The sequence below is a fragment of the Lagenorhynchus albirostris genome, chromosome 1 (genome assembly GCF_949774975.1).
Source record: "Lagenorhynchus albirostris chromosome 1, mLagAlb1.1, whole genome shotgun sequence".
NCBI lineage: Eukaryota > Metazoa > Chordata > Mammalia > Artiodactyla > Delphinidae > Lagenorhynchus > Lagenorhynchus albirostris.
In genome coordinates this window covers 111,804,672-111,824,029 of record NC_083095.1, presented here as the reverse complement: position 1 = coordinate 111,824,029, position 19,358 = coordinate 111,804,672, and the positions used below count along the sequence as shown (strand labels likewise).

Genomic DNA, 19,358 nt, shown 5'->3' with positions numbered 1-19,358 from the left:
ATTTTCCTTCATTTGCCCTCAGGCTGATGGAGTACCTCCTATGTGAAGGGTGCTGGGCCAAGTACTGGGGCTCAAAAGAGGCACAATGTGCCATATCCTGGAGGAGCTCACGGGAGGACGTGTGTGGGGAAACAAATACTTACAATGTCCTTGATGAGTGCTGGGATAGGCAGGAAAACAGTTATGTGGGAGCAGGGAGGAAACTGGAAAGAAGACTGAAAAGAGAGTACATAGGATCTTGTATGCCTGTGCCATCCAAGGGACTTGGGTCTGTGACAGCAGGAGCTGAAGGAAGTTGTGACCTCTAGTAGAGTGAAGTTGTCAGGCCTGTGCTTTTGAAAGGCAGCATAGTGTGAGCCGATAGGAGGAGTAGCAGCAGCAGGGGACTAGCTAGGAGGGTGGCAATAGATGATGAGGGTCGGATTGCCTGCCATTGTCAGCAGAGATGGAGAAAATATATATTCTTTTTCAGATTCTTTTCCATTATAGGTTACTACAAGGCACTGAATATAGATCCCCATGCCATACAACAGTTCCTTGCTGTTCATCTATTTTATATTTTGTAGTGTGTATCTGTTAATCTCAAACTCCTAATTTATCTCCCCCTCCCACCCCATTATCCCCTTTGGTAGTCACAAATTTGTTTGCCATGTCTGTGAGTTTATTTCTGTTTTGTAAATAAGTTTATTTGTATCATTTTTTAGATTCCACATATAAGCGATATCACATGATATTGTCTTTCTCTGTCTAACTTACTTCACTTAATATGATAATCTCTAGGTCCATCCATGTCACTGCAAATAGCATTATTTCATTCTTCTTTATGGCTGAGTAATATTCCATTGTATATCTACACCACATTTTCGTGTTTTTTGTGTTTTTTTTTTTGTGGTACGCGGGCCTCTCACTGTTGCGGCCTCTTCCGTTGCGGAGCACAGGCTCCGGACGCGCAGGCTCAGTGGTCATGGCTCACGGGCCCAGCCGCTCCGCTGCATGTGGGATTCTCCTGGACTGGGGCACGAACCTGCGTCCCCTGCATTGGCAGGCGGACTCCCAACCACTGCGCCACCAGGGAAGCCCCTGCACCACATTTTCTTTATCCATTCATCTGTCAATGGACATTTAGGTTGCTTCCATGTCTTGGCTATTGTAAATAGTGCTGCAATTAACATAGGGGTGCATATATCTTTTCAAATTAGAGTTTTCCCCAGATATATGCCTAGGAGTGGATTGGAGGATTATATGATAACTTTTTTTAGTTTTTTAAGGAGTGGATTGCAGGATTATATGATAACTTTTTTTAGTTTTTTAAGGAACCTCCATCTGTTCTCCATAGTGGCTGCACCAATTTACATTCCCACCAACAGTGCAAGAAGTTTCCTTTTCTCCACACCCTCTCCAGCATTTATTATTTGTAGACTTTTTAATGATGGTCCAGTGCCTTTTAAAAATAACTTCTTTGTAAAATTATTACTACTAATCAAGAAAAAAGGTGACAAGATCACCCATAACACCCCCAAACAGAGATAACCCCCTTTTTGTGAATATCTTTCCAATCTCTTCTCAATGAGATGATCCATACATACTATATTATAACTTTTTAAATTAAAAATTCCATGTTATTAAATTTATGATAGAATATTTGAAAATACATAAAAGAAAACTGGAGACAATAAAAACCCCTGGTAATGCCACCATTCCTGACCCCCCCCCAAATACCTCACCAGTAGCACTTATTCATTTAGCAGATATGTATAGATAGGGTGTTTACAGTTTGCAAGACAGCAAAGAGGTCAAAGCCCTCCCTCTGCTCCTGGAGCGCTCTGGATCAAAAAGCTTTCTGCACATTTTATGTTTTACAGCTATGCTATAATTTAACGAATCCCCTATTTTTGGATGCTTAGGTTGGTCCATAAATTGATTGGGCAAACATAAATTTTATGACTATATAATATTTCAGAAGCATCATAATTTACATAACCTCTCCAACAACCTTTCATTGGACATTTCAGTGATTTCAAGTTTTTGGTTTTGTTTTGTTTTTGCTATTATCAGTCAATGGCACAGCAGTCAGCAACATATGCAGAACTTTTCTGAATATTTGTTTTCCTCTTTCAAAAATAATTTTTCTCTCATAACTTTGGAAAATATGAAACACTATAAACATATGACAGCATCAAATCATCCATAATCCCATAACCCAGAGATGGTACCTGCTTATGTGTTGGTTTGTTTCCTTCTAGCTTTTTTAAATTACGTAAATAAGATACATTTTTAATTTTAATTTTTCACAAAATTGAGCTCATAAAGAATTTACAGTCAAACTTACCTCAGTGTCATTAAATATTATTCAAAAGCATGATTTAAGAAAATTTTATTTGGAAGTTTTTTTCAAATTTTTCAAAAGGTGCAAAAATAAAATAAGAACATAAACCATTTACCCACCAGTTGACCAGTTGTTAACATTTTGACCCATTTGCTTTATCATCTGTGCACACATGCATGCTCTCTCTCTCTCTCTCAATCTCTCTTTCTCTCTCACTCTCAAATGCACAGAATTTTTTTTCACGAACCGTTTCAGAGTACGTTACACACATCATGGCCCGTCACCCCTACATACCTTAGAATGTATTTCCACGAGTATGAACCTTCCCTTCTGTAGCTACAGTTCACTTTTGTCCGTTGACCCAGTAATGTCCTTCACAGCACTGTTCTCCAGGAGAGGATCCAGTCTGGGATTAAGTTTTATATCTCTTCTTTTCTTTAATCTTAATCATTTCCACAGCCTTTTTTAACCTTTTATAACATCGAAATGTTTGAAGAATATAGTCCCCACTTTAAAAAAAAATATTTCTCATTTTATGTTTATCTGATGTTTCCTCGTGATTAGATTGAGGCGATGCTTTCTTGCCCAGAACGCTGCATGGGTGAGGTGTGTCCTTCTCTGGGGATCACATCTGGAGGCCCATGAAGTGTCTGTCTCCCACTTAACTGGAGAGTTAATTTTGATCACTTGGTCGAGGTGTTGCCTAATTTCTCCACATATTTTTTTCTCTTTCTCTCTTACAGCTAATAAGCAGTCTGTGGGGAGATACTTTAAGATTATGCAGATATCCTACTCTTCATCAGAATTCCCCACAGATTTAGCATCTATTGATTCTTGCCTGACCTGTTTATCACGACGACTTCAAAATGATTTTCCATCTCCGGCATTCCTGCCTTGTTTGACAGTCAGCTCTCAGCTTTCTTCTGTGAGGAAGAGCCCCTTCTCTCTCGTTTACGTATCCATTTGTTATTGGATAAGATTCACACATTCCTTTTTTCCCAATGGTTTCTAATTCAGTTCTGTACTTACCTATTTTGGTGCTCAAGCTGTCTCACATTTGACAGTGGGAGCCCCTTTAATCTGGCTCCTCTGTTCTTGTGACTTGTTTCCATCATTCTTTTCCTCCTCCTTCTCCTCCATTTTTTTTTTCTTTTACTTTCTGGCATCATAATAAGATGTTCCAAGCTCATCTGTTACCTACCCTGTCCCAGCCCTAGAATCTGCCCTTTCCTTGATGAGCCCTGGTTTTTTCTGGTGGGGAATGGTATGAGAGACCAAGAAGGCCTGGTCACTAGGTGTGCTCATGGCTAGTAGCATGACTTTGTTTTTTGGCCTCCTCAGAAAAATCCAGGAAAAATATGCATGTATATTTACACACACACACACACACACACCACAAATATACATATGCACTCATACATATATAATATACATGTGCACATAAACATGCTTACATACATATTTTTAAAATCATGAGTTCGCACAAGTACCTCCACATCTAATTGCAATATATCCCCATAGGATTTCTTCTTGCCTACCCTCATTCCATAATTGTGTGTCCCTTCCTCTACAGTGAGAACCCTGGCACTAAATAACATATCCACCCCCCAGCACACACACACACTTACTCATTTGCTCAATCCTAAAATACATCTAAAGCAATTTCAAAATTGCTTCAGCCATACCTGTAAAATAAACAAACCTGCTAAAAAATTTTTCTGTATTTTTCAATTTCTGAATTTTTCAATTCTTCCCCCATTCATATGCCCCAACATCACTTGGGAACTTGCTAGAAATCCTGCTGATTCAGAAACTCAGGGGAAGAGCCCAGTAATCTGTCTTCTCACAGGCTCTCTAAATGATTCTAAAGCATACTAAAGTTTGAGAAGCACAGCCTGAAATATGCAGAACAGGTTTGTGATATGTGTGTGTGTGTGTGTGTGTGTGTGTGCCTTTGTGCCAACATGTTATTATGTAAAATAATACTTTAAAAGATCCTAAATGTAGCAACCATAAAACAGGTGCAGTGCAGACTAATAACAGTCCTTTTGTCAGCATGCGTGTGGAGGTGTGATGTAAAAGAAGATAAGCCCCCAGTTATTTGTTTCTGTTCCGTTGCCAGCCTGGTGGATAATCAGGAGGAAGAGGGAGGCATGGGTGTGAAGTACCCTCATTTGCCAGAGGGGGTGCTCTCCAGCTCCACAGCAGCCGCCCCTCTGCCCCTTGGCATTAGGAAGTTCTATCAGTTAATGACAGAATCTCCTCCCACTTTATTCTAAATTACCTGGGAAACTTGTTTAAAATGTGTGTTTCTGAATTCCATTCTCTCAGAGAATCTAATTCAGTAGGGATAAGATAGGGTTCCGGAATATACATTTTGAGCAAGCCTCCCCGTCATGCTCCCAGGTGATGTTGATGTATTTGACCCACGCTTTACAATTTCTGCTCTGGACTCTAGACCCTGTTTACTTAGAGTGCCATCCTGGACCAGCAACTGAGCAGTGAGCAACTGGGAGCTTGTTAAATGTGCAGAATCTCAGGCTCTGCCCAAAGCTGCTGGATCAGAATCTTCATCTTAACAAAATGTCCAAATGACTCAAGTTTGTACACTCAAGTTTGAGAAGCACTAATTTAGAATAGTGGTTCTCAGCCTAGCCTATGTGTTAGAATCACCTGGGGACTCTAAAAGGACTGTGTCTCGAATGTCTCCCCATGTTCTCTGGGGCCACATCTGACTTATTTATCCAACAAGGATGCTGAGTATGCCAAAGAAATAATCCATGGTCTACTCTTACAGAATCCATGGATTCCTAGTGAGAGAGATGGGTAGGTAATAACTAATTATCTGGGGAGCTCTATGGGCACAGGAGACCACAATTCACCCCAGATGAGAGAGGGGATGGAGAAGCCTTAATAGAAAATGAAATGCTTGAGCTGGGCCTTGATTACATAGGGACAAGAAAGAGAAGGAAGGACATTCTGGGTGAGGGAAGAGCTTGAGCAAAGGAATAGAGGTGTGGACATTCATAATGTATTTAGGACTGACTTCTGAACAGTGTGGCTCAGTGTGGATGGTGGGTGAGCAGTTGCGGGAAGTGAAGTGGAAAAGGTGATTGGGGTCAGAGGGTCAAGGTCCTTGAATATCTTAATGGAGCGGCCAAGAAGGGCTTTCCTCTCAAGCTTACTAGAGACCCTTGTGAAGCCAATTGTATACTACGTGTGTCATTGGGAGAACAGCATTTACAATTGACTCTACAGATGACTTTCCAGAAATGCAAACAAGGAAAACCACTAATTTGAAAGTAACTGTGAAAAACGTCTGATGACTTGGCAAAAAGTCAAAATTGTAGGTTATTTTTTAAGGAGTTCCATTTTATAACTTCCAATTGCTGTGAATATTATAAAGTGTTATATATGGCTATTAATTAAAGAAATGGGATCAATAAGCTAAGACTTACAATTCACAATAGGCCTGCATGAGATAATAATGCATAATAAGCATGTAATTCATCAGGTCTGCCATTTGTTTTGACTGTTTTGCAGAATCAACATCATAACTAGGGCATCGATATCACATATTTCCAATTATTATTATTATAGCCCAAACTATTGAGGGGCTCTTTAAGATGAGGGAGACTGATGTGATAAAACCCCAATGGATCAGGCATTAACAGAAGTTTAGGAATTTAAAAATCAGAATTCCTGAGCCAACCTTTCATTAAAGAGCCACATCACCTTTTGCTACTGACTGAAGGAGCAGGTGCGAGGCAGCAGCTTTTCTTCCCGCCGGTTCTTCTGAAGCTGCAATGCAGGGAAAGAGCTTCGAGGAGGGAAGGGTCTGGTGGTCATGTCTCTTCTGGTGAGTCTCAAAAAGCTTGGGCCTGTGCCCAGGAAAATGTGTGCATGTGACAGTGAATGGCCAGCAAGAGGATGGATGCAGGTATCACAGGGGTACGAAAATGCATTCATTTAACAGGATTCTCAGTTCACCTTTCTGTTTCATGTTCAGCCTGTACCACAGGGAACACTGAAAAAATGAGAGAAGACAAAGCAGAACTAAGGTAGTCTAGAATCACACAAAAAGGGCTGTTTCAGGAGCCATGGAAAGTGAAAGCTGGTGTGATTCTCTGATGTCCTCCCAGTCTGTGCCTGAGGAATACCTGACCCCAGCTCCTCCACACCATCACCACCTCCACACCATCGCCTCCTCCACACCATCATCTCCACACCATCACCACCACCACACCATCGCCTCCTCCACACCGTCACCTCCACACCATCACCACCACCACACCATCGCCTCCTCCACACCGTCACCTCCACACCATCACCACCACCACACCATCGCCTCCTCCACACCGTCACCTCCACACCATCACCACCACCACACCATCACCTCCTCCACACCGTCACCTCCACACCATCACCACCACCACACCATCGCCTCCTCCACACCGTCACCTCCACACCATCACCACCACCACACCATCGCCTCCTCCACACCATCACCTCCACACCATCACCACCACCACACCATCGCCTCCTCCACACCGTCACCTCCACACCATCACCACCACCACACCATCGCCTCCTCCACACCGTCACCTCCACACCATCACCACCACCACACCATCGCCTCCTCCACACCGTCACCTCCACACCATCACCACCACCACACCATCACCTCCTCCACACCGTCACCTCCACACCATCACCTCCTCCACACCATCACCTCCACACCATCACCACCACCACACCATCGCCTCCTCCACACCATCACCATCACCACACCATCGCCTCCTCCACACCATTGCCTCCTCCACACCATCGCCTCCTCCACATCATCACCACCACCACACCATCGCCTCCTCCACACCGTCACCTCCACACCATCACCACCACCACACCATCACCTCCTCCACACCGTCACCTCCACACCATCACCTCCTCCACACCATCACCTCCACACCATCACCACCACCACACCATCGCCTCCTCCACACCATCACCATCACCACACCATCGCCTCCTCCACACCATCGCCTCCTCCACACCATCGCCTCCTCCACATCATCACCACCACCACACCATCGCCTCCTCCACACCATCGCCTCCTCCACACCATCGCCTCCTCCACACCATCACCTCCACACCATCGCCTTCTCCACACCATCACCTCCACACTGTCACTGGACCCTGCCCTGGCACTTTTCTCAGATCCACCATTTACTATTAGGGTGACCTTGGGCCAATCCCTTAACCTCTGAGCCTCAGGCTGCGCATTTGTAAACAAACGTAAACTTTTTTTTTAACCACCACCACGATTTTATTCTTAAATAAATGCTCAGTCTAAAGCCAGGTTAGGCAGACAGGTGGGTGGAGATCAGAAGAAGTGCAGATCGTGGGCACCTGTGAGCAGTGGGGCTGCCCAGGGAAGTAGCCTACAGCTGTAATAGCACCTGCTTCCCACAGTTGTTGAGTGACATCATAAGGTGATACATGTGTGTGGCTTAGCACAGGGGAAGCAGCTGTACATTTCAGCTGATCCTCTTCCATCCCCCCCAGGCCCAGGCAGCCTCTGCCCTCCTTTGATCATAAAGTCCAGTAGCCCTACCTCTTGGGCTACAGCTGTGGAGCTGTCCCTAGAGAAGAGAGATTGATGGAAATATGTTATATGCTGTCTCCAGAAGGACTCCAGGCAGCAGATGGGAGGGAAGGCAGGTCACTGTCCTGGACAGCTCAGTTATAGAAGCAAACAGGGTGGGGTTGTGAGAGGTTCGGGCGACTCTTCCAGCCTGTGTGTGATGCAGCAGACCGCTCTTGGCTTTAGCTGCTCCCCATCTTTCCTTCTCCTTTGGGTCAGCTCAGTTTTCTTTTGCTTCCTCTCAGAGCCGATATCCACACGGAGACAGCGTCTAGTGCTCCTCTGTCCCCCTACTGAAACTAGACTCACTCTGGTCCCCCTCCCAGGCCAGCGTGGGTCTTCCGTGCCCTTCCCGGCCTGAGCTCCCTTCATGCAGCCCGATTTCCTGGATGGGCCAACTGCCAACCTTTCAGCCAGAGCCTTCTGGCTGACCACAGGCCTGCTGCCTGGCCGGCTACCTGCTCCTACCCCACGCACTGTGGCTCTGGGTTCCCGGGCTCCCCTCACCAGCTACTCCTGCCTGTGTAACCATCCTAGGGAAAGTTTTCACGATGTGTCCACCATGCTGGCATCTGCCTCCAGGGCACAGTGGAGTTGGAGGTCACCCAATGAGCCAGCTGCGTGCCCATAGGCGAGTCTCCTGACCTCTTTGACATTGTTTCTTCGCCTACAGAAAAAGACATCATACCCATTTCTACCTCACCTGAGTTTTGTGGGGATCACGTGGGAAGGTTTAATGGAGGTGATTTAAGTACCATAAAGCAAGGTACAGGGGTGAGTTCTAGTGATCATTCTTGACTAAGAACGTCTGCTCTTTGCATGTTTTTATTAGGTCTTTCACACTCATGCCCAGATGAGTTTCCATAGGTGCTTGAGCTACCCACAAAGTCACAGATACCAGAAAAGCTAGCTTGTGTCCAGCAGGTTGTATCGGCCCCACCTCCCTCTCCTGGGCATCACCGTTTCCAGATAGTCTGTGCAGGAGTTCCCTTCCCATGTAAAGGCTGCCCGTGGCCATATCAGTTAGAACTCACTGGAGTAGCTTTTCAAATTGTACTTTATACTGTGTTCTCCAAATTTGCTGCTTAAGAGCTGACAAAACAACTGGGGGCCTGGCTTATAAAAATATGCACAGGACAGCACAGTAAGTCAAGGCAAAGCAGATAACACTATGACCCAGCACTCCTGGAGTCTGAGCTCTAATCCTGAAGCTGTGGCAGCCCACCCACTGGCTCTGTGATCTCCACAGGATGGGTGCTGGCCTGTAAAATGGACTTGGGAACCTGCCACGTTCACTTCCATGGTTCCTCCATTCTTGTTTTACTGAAATCTGTTTTATTTGTATGCTTGTTCCTCCACGAACATGTATTGTCTTGTAGAGTTTACTTTGAAAAGCAGTTTCAGCTGTCAAGAGACAGTGTTTGGGGGCTCAGTAGACGTGAACAGCAACCCCCCCCTTGTCCCTGCCCCAGTCCAGAAGAGGTTTCCTCTCAGTGGCAAGTGGGAAGTGAGAGCAGAGGGCTCACCCTGTATGCACGCCCAGCTACTTCTTTCTTAAATAGTTTTACTAAGAAGTAATTTACATACCATACAATTTACCCATTTAAAGAGTATAAGTCAGTGGTTTTTAATATACGCACAGAGCTGTGCAACCGTCACCACAATCAATTTTAGAACCTTTTTATCACCTCCCCCAAAAGAAACCCCATACCCGTTAGCAGTCCCACCCATTTCCCCCCACTACGTACTCAGCCACAGGCAACCACCAACTTCTTTCTGTCCCTACGGATTTGCCTATTCTGGCCCCGCTGCTTTTTTATTCTTTTTCTCTGTCCCCGAAGCCCCAAGCTCCCTGGAGCTGGGTGTGCAGGAATGTTACTACCAAGTCGGTCAGGAATCTGGGTAGAATTTCAGAGTGTGCTTTTTGCCTTCCCAGTGCACCCTACCTTCCCTGGAGGCACTGGAGCAGCAAAGGAGCTGAGGGCCCTAGCAGCTGCCTGGACCCGCCTCCTCCAAATCCAGGCCGGACCTCCCCTGAGTGACTTGGGACATCACAGGCTTACCTGTTCAAGAGCCCTTGGCCCTGCAGGTTGCAGTTTTCAGCACTGGCACCGGCCTTCAGGGGGAAGACACTGCGTCGCTAGCAGGCCCCTTGAGATGACAGGGCAGTTTCACCATGCCCTGGAATCCCAGCCCTTTCCCTTACTGCTCCCTGGCCCACCTCGCCTCAATCACATTAGGACAGCAGACCCTGGAGCAGTTGTATGGAGGAAGTACACGGCCATAGTGCAAGGACTCTCAGGGTAGAAGCCACATGTGATTGGGGAAGCTGCAGGCATACAGTCTCCTTCCTCAGTCCCTTAGAGTCAGACCACCAAATAAATGTGATTTGAATCACCCAGGCCTGGCTCTGTCTCAGCCCTGCCCGCGCAGGCCTTTCATCCTGCCTCTCTAGGATTCACCATCCAGACCCTGAGGCCCAAACTGTCCTCTCCTCAGGTTAAATTCCCAAATTTCCTATTAGATTCGATGCCTCACAGAGCTGTTGCTAAAATTAAATAATGTCTCTACAGTGACAGACCCATGGATTACCATTCATCTGGCTGCATCCCCATCATATTCTAGCAGATACTGTGGCTCCTCGGTCACTTGTCTGTGCATCCACCACACACACACATTTCTCCATATTCCTCTTCAGTATAACTAAGATCAGTGAAATTGTGATTACAGTTTATGAAGTTCAATTTTCGGGTCTTACCTGGTAGTATTGTTTACTAAGCACACAGGTCTTGTTCCCTTTCCTACCTCACCTGCAAGTGTTCCGCCCCAAAAGTCTTCTCTCCCCACTGCCTGCCAGGAGGGAGAAGGAGGTGGTGGCACAGGGATGGCCTTACAAAAGGGGGGAGGGGGCCCGGGAGGGGCCAGCTAGAGTGAACCGTTCAACGCTCACACTTCTCTGAGTGCCCATTTATGACATAGAAATCTGAACTGTACATCTTCCCTCTGGAGTCATGTTGACTTTACATACGTCAAGTCATAGAGCTGCACCTAGAAGGGGTTGTAAGTTATTTAGTCAAGTCCCTTCATTATACAGTTGAGGAAGCTGGACCCAGCCTGGTTAACGGGTTTAACCCAGCCATTCACCTAATTAATGACAGAGCCAGAACCCTAAACTTTTGACAACTAGAGCAGTGTTTTTACAGAACCTTCCTCCCTCATAGACTGGGAATATAACGTACACCCTCATTCTACCTGGACCCTTGGCGTTCCTTCCATAAGGGCATGTTGAAACATACACTACTGCCCCCAGGAAGACAGCCTCTTCTAATCCACAATTCCATCCTATGTGAAGCAGCCAACTCTGGGACAAATATGCCAAGAACCTCAGGAAGCAAGTTAAGCAAATTTTCCTACATTTTTAATGAAAAAGTAGAAACTAGTAAAAATATAGAGTACCTATTGTTTAATGGCTCAGAGTCCTAGGAGGGCAAATGCATAACTGTTCACAGGGTCTGTGGTAGTTGCTGTTGTTATTGTTTTAATCTCTAAAGCTTATGAGGTCGAAACAACTGTGAGGAATGTGAGTTTGTGTTTGATCACCTTCATTCAGGTGAACGTGGATCTGGATTATTTGCAGGACTGGCTGGTGTCCATGCAGAGCCATTACCTGCTCTTTTTGAGAAGCCATAAGGATGGAGAAGGCGAAATGGAATAGTCAACATAGTGGCTATATATTCTAAAAGACAGAGTAAGGTTACCTTGGAAATTTTTTAACTGAGATAATATTAGACTTTGGAAACCAGGAAAGACACTACAGGGGTGTATTCATTGACTCACAGGGCTTTCAAGCCTGCCGGGGCCTTAGAATACTGCCTGCTCATTGAAAGGATGCAGAAAAACAGATCAAGTCATGTGTCCAAGTTTATACCACAGGCTAGAGACAGAGCAAAGACCTGAGCCTGCTGTGTAAATTCAATGTTTATACTTGCATCTTGACCAAAGAAAAAAGGAAGGATCTGAAAATTAATTTGCAAACATCTAAAACACTTCTTAAGCGTTTATAGTTTTAACAATCACTTCAGCATAGCTTATCTTATTTAACGCTTATTATAATCCTGTGAGGAAGGAAGGCCATTGTCCTCTGTTTTGCAGCTGGGTAAACTAAGGCTCCAGAAGGCGATGGGCTTGCCCAAGATCACACATCTATCAGTGGCCACAGAGCTGGGCCTTGAGCTTGTGTCCTGTGAGCCCAGGTTCATCTAAGAAGTTGTATTGTAAGTCCGTCTGGCTTTATAAATGTCTCCCAGGCCCACATGTCTGTGCCTACTTATTTTTTTTTAATTTGGTACAACAGATCTTTTTTTGGTAATTGTTATTGAACTATAGTTGATGTACAACGTTGTGTTGTTTTCAGGTGTAGAGCAATGTGCCTGCTTGTTCCCAGACAAATTCTTGGCAGACTTTTGCATAGTTCAATCAGCAGTTTAGATGTTGTAATGTGCTTTGTGACGTTAAATCAGGAAAATGAATATAAGTTGATATACAAATGCTTGGCTGACAGCCGATTCTAGGATGTTACTGTATATCATGTTTTATAAAGTGTATTCTAAGACAGGGCTTCTTAAACAGTGAAGGAGTAGTTGTTTGTTTCCAATTTCCATCTGTTCTGGACCAATAGTTTTGATAATACAATAAAAAATGTATTACTAAAACAATAATCAGAATGTTGGAGCAATGTCAAACTGCCACAAAACTTTATAATTGCTTATTCTCAATTTTCTGATCTTGCCGCAGGTCAGTAACAGTTTACAGACCAACATAGGTCTGGCAACCACATTTTGAGAGACACTGTTCTAAGCAACACCATTCCTGAGAGAAATTCCCTGAATAAAGAGTTGCTTAATCAAATAAGTTTGGGAGACCCAATACGCTAGAAAGTATCAGTGCACATTAGCATATTAAAGGCTCTGAGAAGTCCTGCATTAAAGAAGCTTGCTTAATCATTAATTAACTCAGCATTTCCCAAACTGCCTGACCTTGAAACTCAATATTCATGGAATGCCTTTCAACATCCTGCAGAATTCATATTTCTTGAAATACCCTTGGCTCTGTCCTGCCAACTATGGGCAAAGCATAGACCCCAGTCATGCCTGAGATGAAAGCTTGTCCTTTGCCCACAGCTTCATGCATTGCTTTTTTTAAAAAAAAAATTCTTTATAATCTTTTATTCTTGTGGTGCACAAAATCATTCTCTGCCTTTTACCGTATTCCACGTCTGCTTCTGTCTCCCATATAGTACTGACTGTAGGTGACCTCATTCCCAGAGAAGATCAAAGTCACCTGAGACAGCCCCACTACACTTTGCCACTGCATCCTGCAAACATATCTGCTTGCCCACCTTCATGGAGGTGACTCATGACGGGTCTTCTTCCTCTTCAGTACTACCTTACACGTGCAACAGGAATCTTCTTCCCTTTAATCCAGTTCTATAATAACTATTCTATCTTTAATGAAAACTGTACACCCACACAAAAAAGTATAACTTACCCATAAAACACATGCAATGCTGTTCCCTAAGCAGCAGTTCCTGTTGTCAGACTTTGCTCCCACTCTCTCTCTCTCTCTCCACTGCACACTTGTGTGGACCAGTTGCTGATTTCCTACCTTATAATGGGTAATCTCTACCTTGAAATGAATTCCATGGGAATGCCAAAGCATTTATATTCTCTTAACAGGTCTCACAACTATAATTCTGTAGAAGCTTCTAGAAGCATGATTTTATTTCTGTGGGTTGCTTCTCCTGGGCACCTTGTTGAGGTTACCCACTGACTGTCAACAAGCTTTAGTCCACTCTCCATTCTACAGATATCTCTGCTTCCTTATTCAGCCACTCCAACTTCTGCACAAAGTTCTTTCCAGGTAAAACCACACACATTTAGTCACAGACACCACCCCATCCAGCACCCATATGGGTACTGAGCTTCCCTTATAGCCAGGCACTATGCCAGCCTGCCCTGGAGAGACAGGCTCCTTGCTCCAGGAGAATCCCACTTTCCAGGTTCTAACATTGAGAGCTCGGGTCAGGAACTTCCAAACTGCATCTCCACAACATTAGTATTATATGAGACACTGATAGACAGTCTCTACCAAACAAGGTTCTGGAATTAAATAAATTTGGGAAACAAAATTATATTTGTTAAACACATATTACACTTTTCTTCTTTTTTTTTTTTTTTTTTTTTTTTGCGGTATGCGGGCCGCTCACTACTGTGGCCTCTCCCGTTGCGGAGCACAGGCTCCGGACGCGCAGGCTCAGTGGCCATGGCTCACGGGCCCAGCCGCTCCGCGGTACGTGGGATCTTCCCGGACCGGGGCGCGAACCCGCGTACCCTGCATCAGCAGGCGGACTCTCAACCACTGCACCACCAGGGAAGCCCACGTATTACGCGTTTTGAGGAAGAGGCTATATAGTAGGTTTTTCTAAATGTACTTGGCCTGCAAACCATCTTTTCAAGTAACTCCTATTTGAGGCAATATCATGCCTCTGATGCCGTTTGGGAAAGGGTGGCTCTGGAGTAGCTTCAGCCCACTCAGTCCTGCCAAATGCTAAGGACCACACTGAAGTCATTCAGATACCCTAGTTATGTAGAAAGTAGATATCTCTTTGTGATTTCCCTTAGTTCTGCCTTTTTTTTAAAGATTTATTTTGATGTGGACCATTTTTAAAGTCTTTGTTGAATTTGTTACAATATTGCTTCTGTTTTATGTTTTGGCTTTTTGGCTGTGAGGCATTTGGGATCTTAGCCCCCCGATCAGGGATCGAACCCTCACCCCTTGCATTGGAAAGCGAAGTCTTAACCACTGGACCACCAGGGAAGTTCCTGTTCTGCCTTTTGAATGATAAATAAGTTGAGTCTGCACCCGATGCTCAGTTATTTATTTTTCCATAGGTATGTGTTCTGTGCAATTTTCCATCTAGGTCCCTAATGACTTCCCAGTCTGTATTCCTAACCCAGATCTCTTCCCTGAGCTCCAGGCCCCATATATCCTGCCGTCAGCTGGACAACCCCCTACTGGAGATCTTTAATAGGATGTCCAACACGCATTTCAAATGGATTTGTCCCACATAGAAGTGATTACTGCTCTCATAAAACTCATTTCTCCATCTGCATTCCCTAATGGCCTTATTACTACCATCCAATCAGAAACCTAGGAGATGTTCCGAACTCCAGCCTCCCAGCCAGGTTGTTAATACTGATTCCTCTTGATTCTACCTTCCAAGAAGCTCTTACATTTGCTTCCTATTTTCCATCTTCAACTGCCATTGTCTATCTTGGGGTCCTCGTTACACTGATTTTCTAGTTGGCTTCTGTCTTAGGTCAGGTTTTCTGAGAAACAGACTCTGAGGCTTGCATGCAGGAAGGTTATCGAAGAGGGCTATGGAGATTAACCCCTGTAGGGGGAGTGGAGGAAGTAAGACCAGGCAGATGGATTTGAACTTTGATGTAGCTGTAAAAATAGCCTCAACCAATCCTACAGGGTGCTCTGGAACTAGATAACCCTTCAGAGTTGTCCCCACTTGATGCAAGGGTTTGGGGTGGGGGAGCCTTAAACCAACACATCCCTACTTTCTTCAGCCTCCACCATCCATACTCCCAGCCCCTACTCCCCCCATCCCCCACTGGGTGTGGCTAGTCCCCCAACTGCACCCCAGGGTGGCATAACCTTTGGCCAAGGGCAATTCCCAGTATGGACCTCAGCTGAGAGCCACCAGCCTCTTCCAGCAGGTACAAGAATGAGTGAGTGCCTTAGTCCTGAAGGGGGTCAGAATGGCATACACAGCGCACTGGTCCTGAATCTTCATGCTTTCCAATTCATCCCCCACACCACCACCAGAGGGGTTTTTCTAACCCCACATTTAATCACACGACACTCTTACTCAAAACCTTACCTACAAGATAGTTCAAATTTGATCTCTGTCTACCTGTGAAGTATGTATGTGCTTGCGTGTACTCTTGCCCCACTACCAATCTACTACTACTTATCAGTCCTTCACGAATGCTGTTCCCCCTGCTGGGAATGAGTTTTTCCCACTTTTCTCACTAGCAAACTCCTATTCATCCTTTAGGGCCTAGTGTAAGCACCCCTCTTGTGTGATGCCTTCCTTAATATCCTGAAGCAGAGATAATATCCCATATACTCTTTTCATGCTTTTGCAATTATTTGCTTACATAACCACTAGACTGACCTCCTTAACAGAAAGGCTTGTGTTATATTCATCTTTGAATGTAAGTGAATGAATCAACCAGCCATGTGTATCAGTATTATATAAAGCTGTGTCTACATGGGCTGACTCAAACTAACTAGGCTTGACTTCAGCCTAGTCAGCTTTTATTTTCAGGGACTTAATCTAGTTGCCCAGTGAAGGCTATGGGTTCCTGGTGGGGAGGGACTGTATTTGGGGACTCTCACCTAGTTTAGTATATATAGCTCAATGCTCTGAGGGAGCTGGGTGTTTAATAAATCTTTCCCATTATGTTGATGCTTTCCATCATGGTGGGCAAAGGGCATAGCCAATGATCTATGGAATGTGTTATAAAGGAGACCTGACTAGCCTAAAAATCTCTCTTTTATGACTGAGGTCTCCCCTCATGTCCATTCTGAAATTCTTATTCTTATATTTCCTGATATATTGGACCTGTGGTCCCTGGAGTTAGGCAAATGCACTCTGGGGCCTGGGCAAGCTGATGCACCTGTAGAAGAGAATTTCTATATCTATTTATGTTATTTTACCCCTTTAAAATTTTCTATATTTTGTGTATGCTTTTTAATTATACTACTGTATAATAATACAGTAGTATAGTAACACATGCATATCATTTATAAAGAAATAATGTAAGGCAATGTAATACTCAAAACATTTTTTACTAAATAGCACATGATTAAAAAAACCTGGAGGGCTTCCCTGGTGGCGCAGTGGTTGAGGGTCCGCCTACCGATTCAGGGGACGCGGGTTCATGCCCCGGTCCGGGAGTATCCCACATGCCGCGGAGCGGCTGGGCCCGTGGGCCATGGCCGCTGGGCCTGCGCGTCTGGAGCCTGTGCTCCGCGGCGAGAGAGGCCGCAGCGGTGAGAGGCACGCGTACGGCAAAAAAAAAAAACAAACAAAAAAACAAAACCTGGAGACTCCTAGATTGAACTCCAAAGACTGGAGGCTTCTTCAACCTTTACCCCTTAGCTTTTTAGCTGCTCTGATTGCCTAGCTAATTTGTGCTAACGGGCACCTAAGGCCTTAGGGGAATCCACGATGTGGAGCAACTGGGAATGAAAGGTAGGGGCAGGCTGAAGAGCAGGGCTACCTGGGGAGAGTACAGAGGCTGAATCTAGCCAGAGCTGGTGAACCATCTAAGGAGGAATTGAGAACCTGGGATACAAAAGGACGGGGTGGGGGGTGGGGGCGGAGCAGGAGAGAGCAGTAGGCAGGGCAGCCAGCTGGAGGCGACATGAAAGAGCGACAGTCCCTACCTCCGCCAGGAAGACGCCCTGCCCTGTTTGCCTTTCGCTGTGGTTGGAGCGCACATCAGAGTGTAGCCAGCCAGGTGTGACGGTAGCCACGGCTGCTCCAGAACCCCTACACAGGGGAGCTGCGGGACAGGAAGCTAATTGGAGTTAGGGCGTAGTAGCTAACCAGAGCACTGTTCTTACTTGAGTTGCATGGTTATTTGGGGATGACTGGCAGGGATCCATTGATGGTGGAGATTGGGGACGGGGAGTGGGAGGGAGTCATTAGCAATTCAGTGCCCCTTTGGCAGGTGGAAGCTAGTGATCTACATTAGGCGAGAAAGAGGAGTACAGCACCTGAGGTGAGGAGACCCTGATCCAGCACCAAACCCTGCGGACGTGAGGACCACACTGAGATGATGCACCAGAATAGCTCTAGCAGCCTAGAGGCAGCTTCATGATACAGGACCAAAAGGCGTGCGTAGGGAATGGGCCTTCTCAGTGGAGATGAGGTGAGGGAAGAGGGGGACTCCAAGAGTAAGACTCTCGTGAAGAACAAAAGAGAGGCACACGGAGACCCCAAAGGTGAATGAGGCTAATGTCACAGGTTTTGCCTCAGTGTCGAGGAAGTGGGTTTCACCACAGCTCCCCAAGTCCTGGTTCCACTGAAGAATCAGTGGAAAACTGTTTGATGGGCATGGTAGGACACTCTGTACAGAGTTTTCTTACATACAGTTTCTTAGGAAACACAAAAAATCAGAAAGGGAGCAAATGCAATTCCTTTTTATTTGGTTTTTACACCCTCACGTAAGCTCTTAGTATTCCACTAGCAGCAGACCGTAAATCCTTTGAGGGCTACAACCACGTCTAGGTGATAAAACTTTGCATTTGTAAAGCACTTTAGTTAACATTATCTTTTACATATTATTTCATATATGCTTAGCACACCCAGCAAGGTAGATGTTCTTATATCCACTTTACAGATAGTGATATAAAAATTCAAACAATAAGTTCATTTGTCTAAAACCCAACATTCTGCAGATGAGAAATCAAGGCCCAGGTGTCGGTTAATTGATTTACCACCAACAAAATACAGATACTCATCAAAGCCAGGACCCATGCCCAGGACTCACAGAACTCCACCTTCTTCTCACTCTCCATGCTTTTGGTACACTTCCCTCGCAGACCACGATGGTGCTAAAGTCAGAGGTCAGCAGATGTTATGGGCTGTGCCTTTCTACTCTCGATTCTCCCAGGCAGTCTCTTCTAACACCCTCTGTGCTTCTTTGCAGCATGCAAAAGGAAAGAGCAAGAACACGGGAAAGATAGAGGCAACACACCCAAAAAGCCCAGGTTGGTCTTCACAGATGTCCAGCGTCGAACTCTACATGCAATATTCAAGGAAAATAAGCGTCCATCCAAAGAATTGCAAATCACCATTTCCCAGCAGCTGGGGTTGGAGCTGAGCACCGTCAGCAACTTCTTCATGAACGCAAGGAGGAGGAGTCTGGACAAGTGGCAGGACGAGGGCAGCTCCAATTCGGGCAACTCATCTTCTTCATCAAGCACTTGTACCAAAGCATGAAGGAATAACCACGAACTGAAACCTCGGTGGAAAAGCTTTAAATGAAAAAAAAAAAAAATTTTTAAAGACCAGGACCTCAAGATAGCAGGTTTATACTTAGAAATATTTGAAGAAAATAAAGTGTTATTTATAGTCCAAAGAAACCAAAGACTTAGCTCACCTGCATTCGGACATTGTTTGGAGACACACACTTCAGCCAGGTGATGACTTGGCAAGAAAAATTACTAGCGGGAAGACACCACTGGATCTTACAGCTTTAGTCCATGATCATCCTCGCTGTGCTTGGCTGTTTCGTGGTTTGG

At 45.2% G+C, this 19,358-nt stretch overlaps 1 protein-coding gene across 1 annotated transcript in view; it reads left to right on the top strand.

The window, feature by feature from the left end:
• Positions 1-19,056, top strand: part of ONECUT1 (one cut homeobox 1) — a 32,865-nt gene extending 13,809 nt beyond the window's left edge. Inside the window, exon 2 of the mRNA XM_060169295.1 lies at positions 18,764-19,056. Within this exon, the coding sequence (XP_060025278.1) occupies positions 18,764-19,056 (293 nt within the window). The remainder of the gene's footprint in view (positions 1-18,763) is intronic.
• The last annotated feature ends 302 nt before the right edge of the window (positions 19,057-19,358 follow it).